The sequence below is a fragment of the Zeugodacus cucurbitae genome, chromosome 3 (assembly GCF_028554725.1).
Source record: "Zeugodacus cucurbitae isolate PBARC_wt_2022May chromosome 3, idZeuCucr1.2, whole genome shotgun sequence".
Classification (NCBI taxonomy): Eukaryota; Metazoa; Arthropoda; class Insecta; order Diptera; family Tephritidae; genus Zeugodacus; species Zeugodacus cucurbitae.
The window spans coordinates 9190308-9202731 of NC_071668.1; the positions used below are offsets into that span (position 1 = coordinate 9190308).

Here is a 12424-nt window from a genome sequence, read left to right on the forward strand (position 1 = left end):
CGCGGCATTTTTCGCAATGTTTTGATTTCGATATATCAAACACGAACACTTGAGCGCCTGCCAACATTTGTCGAATTCGGCTTTGTTCGCTTAAAAACTTGCACAAACAGGCTTCACAACTCACCCCCCACATACGCGATTTTTGCCTTTAAAGTTTTCTCTTTTCATTTCATACTCTAACGGATGACAGAAAGAAAACAAATCGATTGGCGGCTTCACATTACTAAGAAATCTAGACATACTACAATAATGCAACAACAACAAAACCCCAGAAAAGAAACATTAACAATGAGGGCAAGGGATAAAAGGAAAGATGGCAATGATTCCGCTTTGTGGCAGGCTCACTTTATTTCGTTTTTTATTTTTTATTTTTGCAAACATCGCCAGCGTTGACACAATCACAGTTATTTTTTATAGACATTATTTTTTGCAATTCTATACTTTTCAGCGTATTGCCTTCGAATGAGGGGGAGGGAAGAAAATCACACAAAATACAAATTAATCTTCTTAATGTTACAGCTAAATTTATTACGTGATTTTTAGCCATATCAGCAGATTGATGACAATTTATTTATGTTTTTTTTTTCTTTTTGCTTTCTTCGCTTAAAGCTTTTAACACAATTGAAATGATTTGCCAGCATCAAATGCGTTTTGAGTGAAACGCAAGTGATTTGTGGCCAAGTAAAGTTGCGCGAAATTTCGCTTTTTGTTTGTGTAATTTATTTTAAATTGATTCCATTATTACTCGCTCTTTGCTGCATGGCAGTAAAATATTCATTTTTCTCGGAGACTTTTGTTAAAGAGAGGTGGGAAATATTGGTCTGGATGGATACTAAAGGTAGAATGTACTAGATTCGGTCTTAAGAGAGCTAAAATCAAATATACTGCAGAAATTCAAGACCTTCCAGTTGTCTTCTGGCGGTAATTATAATAGTGAAGCAAAATCTGTCACACAAACTGCTACTGTTAATCTTCTTTTGAAAGGTGACTTTTAATAGAGACTCCCCAACGATTATCCAACATAACGATTATCCAACACAACGCAATAATTCTACAAGAAAAAAACAAAAGCCCCCTTATTTGCGAAGAACTCGTACAACCACTTTTCAAAAGCCTCTTTTGAGGCCAACTTTTTGACGAGTCATCAACGAAGTGTGTGATCTGGCGTTGTCCTGGTGGAACACTACACCCTTCCTGTTAACCAATTCTGGACGCTTCTGGTCGATCGCCTACTTCAAACGGTCCAGTTGTTCTCAGTAGACGGTAGAATTAAGCTTCTGGCCATATGGGAGCAGCTCATAGTGGATGATTCCCTTCCAATCCCACCAAACACACAGCAAACCTTCCTGGCCGTCAATCCCGGCTTGATCACTGTTTGGAACGATGCACCGTCCTTCGACCACGACCGTTTTCTCTTGATCTCTCTCTCTTGATATTGTCTTATGTGATCAAAAAGGGGTCGAGTTCGTTCCGTTTCAGCAGCATATCTCAGACGTTGATTCGGTCGAGAAGTCTTTTTGCGTCAAATCATGCGGTACCCAAACATCAAGCTTTTATGTGTATCCAGCCTTCTGCAGATGGTTTAAAATAGTTTGGTGACTAACTCCCATCCCCTGGACGATATCACGAGATGTCAGATGCCGGTCTAACTCGATGTTTTCCATTATTTGATCGGTATTCGTCGGTTCACAGGTCTTCCGCCGGCTGGCTTATCGATGGTATAGGTTTCACCCGCTCTGAATCATCGAAACCATTCCTCCGCTGTTCAAAGTGATTGAGTACCATCTACCAAAACACCACTAATTTCACGGAACGTTTATCTAGCGGATTTGCCTTAAACGAAGGAAAACTTTAAAATAGCGCGAATTTCGGTGTTAGTGAACTCCATGTTTACACGTCTATAACTGTTAAACGCAATATCCAAACTAATCATGCATAGCGTCGTTCTGTAGGTTTAGTCAAGACCTTTCAAAGATGTATAGTATTGCCAGATACGAGATCTGTAGCGCTTTATACATAGCCGCGAAATTCAAAAGACAAAAAGGCGGAAGGGAGATATTTGCCAACCTATTATTTGAGCCGATCTCATACATCTCATAGCATCAAAAGAGAGATTTGTCTTTAATAAAAATCGTAAATCTCATATAATAGTAAATATTTTACATGCCATCTTAATGACTATAGAACTGTCTGTTAAGCCCAACTGAGATTCGGGAATATTTCTCTTGCTGTTTGACAACTCTCGATATTTTTTTCACTCTAATTGCTTTAAGCTTAATTTCTTCATGAGGTCAAAGTTTTACACGTAGCTTTGAGCATTAGTAGAATCTTCGGTAGGTCGATCGTTTAAACTAACCTATACTTTTCTATTGTTCAGATTTTTCTGTATAGTCTGCCAAAGCAACTGAAAGATCGATATAATACATAGACAAGATCTTCACAACTATTGAAGGTATTCACCGAAACTGTTGACATACATTTATACGTGACACGTTTGAGGTTAGGATTTGGGACAAAGATAATAACACTCTTAGCTCTTAGGATATGAAGGCATTACTTCATGAACTCCATGCTGGAAAAAATATAATTTGTCTGTTCTAAGTGGATCTATAGGAATGAATTCGTTAACCATTTGTGTCTCCGATTTTTCTCTGTATCGTCGTTACTTATGGTGCTCAGATCTGAGGCTTCTCTAAAATGCGATTTCTAAAAATTATTTGTTTTTAATAAACCCTTTTCAATAAAATTTTACCGAAGAAATTTTCTTCAAACTTGAAATAATTAATTTAATTTGAAGACCTACTAAAGCTTTATTGGTGTGTATTTTTATATTCTATTCAAAAAAATATATGATTTTCCATTGATAAAATGTTGTTATTTTTCTGAATACCCGCCAATCAATTTCAATTGTATTGACTTTTATATGATTTCCTGCTGAAGGTGAATTTTCATACACAATTTCGTTCGTGGCAATTTCGATGCGTTTCTATGGCCTCCAGGAAATAAATTGGTTGCCCACCGCTTCACATGTATGTGTGTGATGTCTTTCGTAACTATGCAGTAGCATTTATTGCAAAACGTTTGAGTAGTGCTAAAGCATTCCCAGCCTCAGCTCCAAACGGATGTGCCACCATGGCAACGCTTAATCATATCACCTTCCACACGATTTAACCCAGCTCAAGCGCTGGCGTCTGGAGGTGGGGAGGTGGCGCATAACGCATAACGGAAATGTGCTCATAGAACAAGCAATAAATGTGTAGTAGCAGCACGACAGTAAGCAAAAAAGAAATCGCAATCCACCACTACGCAACTGTCCATTACGCCACATCTTCCAGCTCAATCATCAGCTGCTCGCTGTTGGAGCTTCTCCCAAGCTTTTCTCTTCGTTATCTATGCGTATATGTCTACTGTGATCCGCTTTGCTTTCATATTGCACATTATCACTTCACTTTTCTCGCATTTACTAAGCATTCGCATCGGAAGTGCAACCATGACGAAAAATCCAGCGTTGAGAAACAGCTTAGTGCAGAGCAGAGTAATGCGTTGGATAATATTTTATTATCGGCTTGTTTGGTGTAGTGATTTAATGCGTTTGTTTTTGGTAATACTTTAAGGCGATTTTTTTATGCGGGTTTCATCGAAGCGAGGAGTACAGGCATTGTCTAGTAGACTTCAAAGTTTCTCTCATTAAAGCAATGTCTTCTTCTTTCTATCACCAACAGAAGGAAGAGACATTTCAGGAAGGCATCCCGTGAGACATAACCATACAGCTCTTTCAACCCATTTGAGGTCGTTCTTTCCTCTTTGAGAGGATATTATTGTCTTTTTAGAACTGTGACCTATGATAGTACATAACCTCAAAATTTTGAATGCCTCACCCGATTTCTCGGAAATAAAGGTTTCTCTAAAATACCAAGCGGTTCTTATGAGGTTTTCTTGGTATTTTTATCCTTCTGTAGAATCTATAATCGTAGATCTAGCCGTGACAGTTTGCAAAAAAGGATATATTTCTAGATATATTTTGAGTATTTTTGATCTCCGTCTTGAAGTTATCCGACGAATGAAGACCAATGCCTGATAGGCTTTATAAGAATACGACAGTTCGAGAGCTTCTCAATTTCTGTTGAGGATGAACAGCTATAGGAAAGAAGTTTTATGATATCGATTGTGGACTCTTATAGGAATACTTATGGTATTTTATTGAATTTTCTTTAGAATCTATAATCGAAGATATATCTGTGACAGTATACGCAACAGGACCTTCTAGATATATTTTGACTATTTTTGATCTGTGTCTTGAACTTTTCCGACGAATACCTGATTGATTTTATAAGAATACTGCAGTTACCAAATAGAGGTTTGTCAATTTCTGTCGAGAATGAACAGCTATAATAAAAAAATTGTATGATATTGATTAGGGATCTCTGTAAAGACCCTTATAGGACCCGTAAAGTATTAGTTCACTATTATACTGACTACAACAAGGTTACCTTCTTCATCGAAGAATATATTACTCGTGGAACCGAAACACTTCCTCTCTCGGTGGTTTCCCGAAAGAACTATTCGAATATCTCGATAATCAGTTGAGAGTAGCAGTCAGTTTCAAGTCTTTTTTGATATTTCTTAGCGCGTGTGTGTATGACTGTCTTTAAATACATGCATGTAATTCGATTGATATTCATACATACATATATTCACCAATATTTACCGTGTTTCAGAAGAATGCTTTGAATATTCATGTCTTTAATAGAAATTTGTCTCCTTCCCCAACTTCACTTCAAGGCCTGTGTCGCTGATGTCGCTTTGACAAATATGAATATGCATACATACAAACATATATACCCATGTAGATGAAGCGAATGTTCATTATGAACGGCTTAACAGATTTCCCTTGAGAGGCACTAAGCCTTTTCACATATGAGCATGAACAACAACAACAGTAACAGGCACGACAAGCATAGAAAGGGGCGACAAGGCGTATGAAGTTTGAAGGACACTCATATTCATACATCATCCATGTACCATGACAATACATAACTTTGATAACTTTCTGTATGACAAACATATTCTAATAAAGTCGGTAAGAATTTACGCGCAGAGTTAGACAACAGTTTTGGAGAATGTTGAAGAGCTCGCCACACAAAAGTGCGCTGGAGAATTGAGAAAATGGAAATTTGCGAGTGAATTGGCTTGCTGCTTTATAAGCGGACTATCTCTTGTATGTATGTATGTGTGTTTACCTATCTTCTCAAGCGTGTGTGTGTCTATATGTTTTTCTAAGCCTGTTTGGGTGCTGATTACTTCTAAGCTCTACTTTAATGAGCAAAATCGGATTTAATGGAAATAAAAAAAGGTAACGCCGAATAAATGAACCAGTATGGTCTTCTGCACGCGCATTATATTATATATGTATGTCTATTTCTCCCCTTAATTGTCAACAAATTTGTAGATACATCAATCATAAAAGTGTGACCACCCGCTCCAGTAGATGCGTTTAAATTTCGTAGACAATGTTGCAAATTCAAATGTGAATACCTATATAAATGTACGGTGAAACATAGAGACAATCCCGAAATTTCGGGTTTGCGATTTCGGAATCCCGAATTTTTTTTGTTGGATGTACCTAAAAGAGAAACGAGAACTAGAACATTTTTGATTACCAGAGGTAAATTAACAGGTTCTAGATAGGCTTCCCCCAAAAAGTTCGTATTTAATACTAGAAGAAGTACTACAAACAGATATTAGAACTTATCTAGCCTCGTTTTTTTTGAAAGTTCATTCATCACCAGGTCAGTAAGTTTCTCTTTTAAACCGATTACAATTCTAAAAGCCTTCGTTAAAGATTATACGACGTATCGACCCGCGGTCGGTAAGCCATTACTTGCCTCATATCGACAATTCTAGAGAAAGGTTCAGTCAGTGTATTAGTTTTCTGATGTTCAGGAATTTATGTTGAACAAGTAAGGAAAGGCTAAGTTCGGGTGCAACCAAACATTTTATACTCTCGCAATTTATTGCTATATTTTTATTAAGATAACACACAATTTGACCCAATTTGAGCCAATTTGCTAGAGAATTTGACCCAGAGAGCTAGGGAAAGTTACACTATTAGAAGAAAAATATTTCCTCTAAATTAAATTAAGATACCTGAGAGATTTACCGAAATTTTCGGTGAAAAGTTACCATGGGGCACTGAGTTCTTCATATTCGATATCCGGGGAATTGAAAAGTTATAGTCCGATTTCGACAATTTTTCACAAGTGATGCCACAGATCATATACAGTATTTGTGTAAAGTTTTATTTCGCTATCTTCATTGGTTCCTTATGTATATCTTATAAAGTGAAGGGATCAGATGGAATTCAAAATTGAGTTATATGGAAAGTTATCGTGGTTGTGAACCTATTTCGTCCATTTTCCACACGTGTCATCAGGGTGTCAAGAAAATATTATATACCGAATTTCATAGAAATCCGTAAAATACTTCCTGAGATATGGTTTTTGACCCTTAAGTGGGCGATGCCACGCCCATTTTCCATTTTGTAAAAAAATCTGAGTGCAGCTTCCTTCTGCTATTATTGCTGTGAAATTTAGTGTTTCTGACGTTTTTTAAAGCACCTCCTCAGGGTGCCAAGGAATACGTGTTCCAAGTTTCGTTAAGATATCTCAATTTTTACTCAAGTTATCCATTGCACGGAAAGACGGACGAACAGACGGACGGACACACAGGATTTTGACTCGTCTCGTCACCCCGATCATTTTGATATATATAACCCTATCTCTAACTCGTTTAGTTTTATGACTTACAAACAACCTTTATGTGAACAAAACTATAATACTCTCTTAGCAACTTTTGTTGCGAGAGTATAAAAACAGTTCATTTAAGCAATCCCGAAATATTTTTTTTAAATACCGAAATTTTTTTTTTTAATCCCGAAAAATTAATTCGCGATTCCATAACTAAATTACTTAAATTTACGTCTTTTGAAATAAAATGTGTCGAACACACACAAAAAACACTTAATTCACCAAAAATCACCCTCCAAAATCCAGCGCCTGACATACATAAATGATCGCTGGTAATTACTAGGTATTCATATTCATATTTATTTGTGGTAACAGGCGGTTGTTACACATTTGTCCGTCCGTCCGCGGCGATTATGTTCATTGTCATGTAATACATAATGCCTTAAAACATCAAAATAATAATTAACGGTAATATGTTAGCAGAAAAAAGACAACACAACAGCAACAGGGTTGCATTTCTCTGCCGTCCGAACCATCCAAACTGACAAAAGGCATTTCCGCTTATCACACACAACCATCAGCTGAGAAACGGCAAAACACACGCAGACCCAGGCTGGACGCATGCCTGATTTACTGATAGGCATTTAGACACAAATATTTTTGTTCTTCACTGTGGTAATGAAAATAATCTGTCATCAAAGTGAAAAGCCACATTTCGCTGCCTCCAACCCCCCAGCAATCTCGACTCCCCATTACTTGACTACCGTTCAAACGCTAGTCTGCGTTCGCTTTCAGCTCATTTATTGAGTTGTTTAAAAGCAGGGAACAGGTGGGCGTCACCAAACACACAAATAGCCGCAGCAAGAAAACAACAACAACCACACAAACTTGTTTTACGCATTCCACAAAAGCGTAAAAGATGATAAAGACCGTTAAACAAAATTGCTGCCAGGCAACAACAACAACAAAGGAAAGTTGTTAGGCATAAATACGCTCGCCCAACGCCACGGCAATAAGTTAATGAATATGATTACGTATCTGTGACTTTTTCTATTAACTCAATATAAATCGTCACTTTGTTTTCGGCGGGGTATGGGGTGATAAGGTGGCACAACCAAAAGATTGAGGGTAATGTAGTATGCGTACGACAACCCACCTCAAAGCGTGTCTCATAAAAGGGTTGCTTCCGCTCTCACACTTGCTTTTGTATTGGAACTCGTTTATGAGTATGTATAGATTCGTTGGAGAGGGTGGAACGAAAAATACTGTGAACTGTTCGAAAATAAAAATATATAAAAAGAAAAAAATTAAAGAATCTTAGAATTATCGGGAAAGTTTTTTTTTCTAGAATGTGGTCACCAGCGAGCAGGAAAACCAAATCCCGAATAAACCACATTGTTTGTTGATGACTACGATCAGCGCTTTAAAGACTATAATTTGTCGGTATGCGTCTGAAATGCTCGATACACGAAAAATGAGAATTTTCATAATTTGTTTGCGGATATTCATCTAAAATCAATTGGATACAAAAAATTAGTTTTATAAATACATAATCCTGGGCCTGATCGAACCTTTTTTTTTTTATAAATTAACAAAATGGCGGCGTCAGGCAGTTTTTTTCTAGATTATCGGGTTAATCAACAGTTAATAATCTTAAACAATCGAAATTTTTGAAAAACAATCAATTTTCATTAAAATCTACTAAGCAGTTTTCGAGTTACAGTTGTCATCAGTTCAAAAAACATAGTTTTGAGAAAAACAAATTTAAAGTTTCACCGGAGCGTTTTGGAGTGCCCGAGCGCTCTTTGTTATTTGTCGAATAACTCGAAAAGTAATTATCGGATCAACTTAAAATATTCAGAGAATATATTTAAGATATCAACTAAAATGAAAAAAAGTGTTTTTTTTGAAAATCCTCACTACACATAACCCCTTAAAACATTTTTAAAATTTTATTCAATCTGACCATTTTTGAACCACCCTCCGGGTAATACGAATATTTCCCAGCGAACTGCATGAATGTCTTCTTCGGTGGCATAAAAATATTTACGGAAATTGCATTTTATGTGAAATCAGATAAAATTATTGTCTGTACGCAGCTCATTTATAATGATGACACACACGGAAGAGGAGGGAAGTAAGCTATTAAACCGAACTCATAGAAATCCAATGGCATTTGAGGACAAATAATTGAAGATTTTGAATGCAGATTTCATCAGCAACTCGCAGGCTATGAAACAAAAGCGAAGTCATCTTTGGAATCCAGCTTTAATACACTCTCCATGCAAATTTGGAACCTCATAAATAAAGTCCAGCAAATGCGAGCCACTTAACTAGCGCCCCAGCCACCTTAAGCAAGTCAATCAAGGAGTTTAAGGTGGCTCAGTGTAGTTACAGCAAAGCACCCATTGTTTGAAATACTCATTGTTTCGGCGTATGCTGTGATTACAGTTGAGATAGAAGTAGTAGAAGCAAAGAAGTAAAATAAATAAATAAATGAGAAGAAAAATGCGACAAAAGTGTGAAATAAACGTCTTCAATGGTCATTTACGCCTAATCCGCTTCTTTTTTTCGCACGCATTCATTTAATAGACTATTCAACGTCTCATCATGCCACCGAACGCTATAAGCTCCCGCACACGCTGCATCGCTGGGAAATTGAATATCCTTCTTTGCGCTTCCTTTTGGTTTAACCTTAACCTTTGCTGTTTGCCGTGCCTTAGAGCGCAAAGCCGACAGGACAATAGCTGTAATTTTTGTCATTTCCTTAATAGAAATCTTATCTACGTCGAAGTATCTGTTGAAGGTGAGAGCGGGGGATAGAGCGTATAGAAAAGAATGATAATGATTATAGCAAAAGTGATGGAAAGAAATAGACTTTAATCTGTGAGCAACGGTATAGAGCTTCAACTTTTCAATAAAATTATTTTCTGCAAATCTTAATAAGAAAGCTTCGCGTTTAACAATTTTCGCTATAAAAAAATTTATTTCGAAAAAATCCACACAATTTCATAATGTCACAATCAATTCAATCATTAAATTCACAATGCTGACGCCACAAATCCTTCAAATCATCACTTCAAGCACGCATCTCCACACACGGCTCCTGCGCCTCCATTTCCATGCCGAACATCATACAAATACAATAGAATAGACGATCGATAAACCCACATACCGGCTCATCGAGAAATGGTCCGAAAACCGAAGGCGTTATACGCTCATTTTCATTGCGTTGCTTACGCGGTGTCAACATGTCCATGACACCCTTCGGCACTAACGAACTCAGACTATCACAAATTTGCGTTTTTAGACTACCGGTACTACTGCTGCCGCCGCCGCCCGTAGTACACCTAAAGCTGAGCGTACGTTTCAGCCAATTCTCATCGCCACCATTTGTCGCACTCATATTCATGCTGGCCGGTGTGGTGCCGAGCTTGCAGAGCGATTGCTCCGTTGCGGCCAATTTGAAGTCCTTACCACCCATTTGTTGTTGCAATTGTTTGCGATGATCCCGATCCAAAAAGACGACGTAACTCTCGCCACGTCGCACACACGAACACTTCTCTTTTAGATTCGGTTCGCCAACTTCATTTTGTACTTTGTTGAAATTTTTTGCACACAAAATTTTTATAATTTGATCATTGAAAACCTTTCCCATGTCTTCTATAGTTTAGAATTTTTTTTCGTCTGAATGCTTGAAGGGAAACGCTTGCGCACTAGTAATTTGTTGTGTGTTGCTGTGGGACTTGAGTAGTAGTATAGTAGGGGAGGGTTCATATAAATTATTAAGGAATTATAATTTGTACCTTTTATCAACTCCGGGATATCGGACAAAAGTCACAAGCTCTTCTTTGATCTGTCAATATACATATGATTAGCACTCAGAGCACTTTATTCGAGAATGGATCAGGAAACTTATATATAGAGATTTTTAGTATGAAATCGAAGTAAAAATGAAAAGCTTGAGGAAACTATTATCTTCGACAATGAAGTCAAGAGCTTGAATTTAGTCATAACTTTTCTCTTAACATCCACTATAACTCAGATATTTAGTGGTTGAATGGATCTGTCCAGAACGTTAACAGGATAAAGACAAACATAGATCCATGATCTCGAGAAGTATAGTCATCTAGACAAGAAATATAGCTGAGCGAAAAGACGAAAGGATATGAGTTCTAGTTCGAGTCTAATCTTATCTTTCGGTAGCCTACTATAAATCATGCGAAACTCTCGTTGAAACACATCCCTAAAGATGCTCTCCGAAGCCATGAAATACACATTTAACTTTCTTAAAAGTACAAGTACATTATCTGTATATATTTTTAGTTTTTTTTTTTTGTTTAGTTTTTAACATTATAAAAAGTAGTTATAAGTACCGAAACACTACATATAGGTTGGATATAAGAAATCCAGCGAGTCTCTCTCTCTCTTTTCATTGCTTTCTGTGTTCAATGTGAGGGCAAAATTTCGAATGGCATTATGGAGCCATTCTGCAGCACGACGAAAATGACATGTGGCATCCGTTGTTTCTCAAACTCCGACGGATGTGTGCACACATTGGAGTTTTTGAATATCTCATACACCTGACAGCCGTTATCTGTGGAATGTAGACGTGCCCACAGCCATTTGGCCTTCTCACCATCGCTCGGTGGACAGGTGAGCATTTGTTTTAGCTTTCGGCAGGCCAGTGAGCACATTGAAAATGAACGCTTTAGAGGATTTCTCGACCTGGGCGGTTCACAGATTTGCACATGCGATGCCAGGCTACTTTTCGATGAATGCGCCGATGAGGTGCTACAACAACAGCATGGTCTTCTAGAGAAGGTTGTCGTTTGTGCGGTGCTGGCGCGACATTTGGGGCATGTACAGGTTTTGGTCACTTTCAAACAACCCGGCAGCTTATTTTTGTCCTTGGTATCTGTGTGTGGATGAAAGGCTGTACTTTAGTACAGAGCTGCACTTTCTTCCGCAAGACGCCTTACTCACCTGACGTTATGATCGTGCTACATTTACGACACGGCTTATGCGAATTGGGACAAGATACCTGCGAGATGCTAAGCGAAATATCGCTGTTGCTCGAGTCCAGTGATGGTGTGGGCAAGTGCAGAAACTCCTGTACGCGTCGTGCTCCCATCAGATAGAGCGCACGATCAATACCCGACACAATAGTCTCATCTGGAAAGGGTCCAAAGGCGTCGCAGGCTGGCAGTGAATTCTTTTTCAAAGTACGCGCTATCAGTGGATAAGCAGGCACCGGGTCTTTGGTCGCACACAAAGCTGTGCAAATATTCTCAAGGTTTGCTTGCGCCATATTGAGCTTATCTAAATCCGGTTTGCGACGATTATACTTAAGAAATTTTGAGTGGTAAAATATTTAAGTTCGTTCAGTTGGTCTCAGCTAAGTAGTGGTAGGTTACGGTTTCGTTCTTATATGCAGTTATAAAATTTGGAATATCTTAACATATTTTAGAAAAATATGTTGTGAAAATAATTTTGACGAAATTTTGTATCCCAAAAGGAATGTGACATTTGACAGTAAATCGCTTCTGCAGAAAACTGAAAGTTCTGGTCGAAAAGGCAAAGATGATTTTCTTTGTAGTTGTTATTCGATTTTGAAAATATGCTATAAAGAGTAATCTTATAAATTTTGTCGTCGTAATCGAGCTCACCTAAGCTTA

The 12424-nt window shown here is 37.8% G+C and overlaps 1 protein-coding gene across 1 annotated transcript; it reads right to left on the bottom strand.

Annotated features, from left to right (window-relative positions):
• Nucleotides 1-11050: 11050 nt before the first annotated feature.
• LOC105217015 (uncharacterized) lies at nt 11051-12297 on the bottom strand. The gene is made up of 2 exons (XM_011191818.3): nt 11733-12297; nt 11051-11664 (listed from the first exon to the last, which is right to left on the bottom strand). Exons 1-2 carry the CDS (start codon nt 12055-12057, stop codon nt 11195-11197), a joined length of 795 nt encoding a protein of 264 aa, XP_011190120.1. The 5' UTR covers nt 12058-12297; the 3' UTR covers nt 11051-11194.
• Nucleotides 12298-12424: the final 127 nt, after the last annotated feature.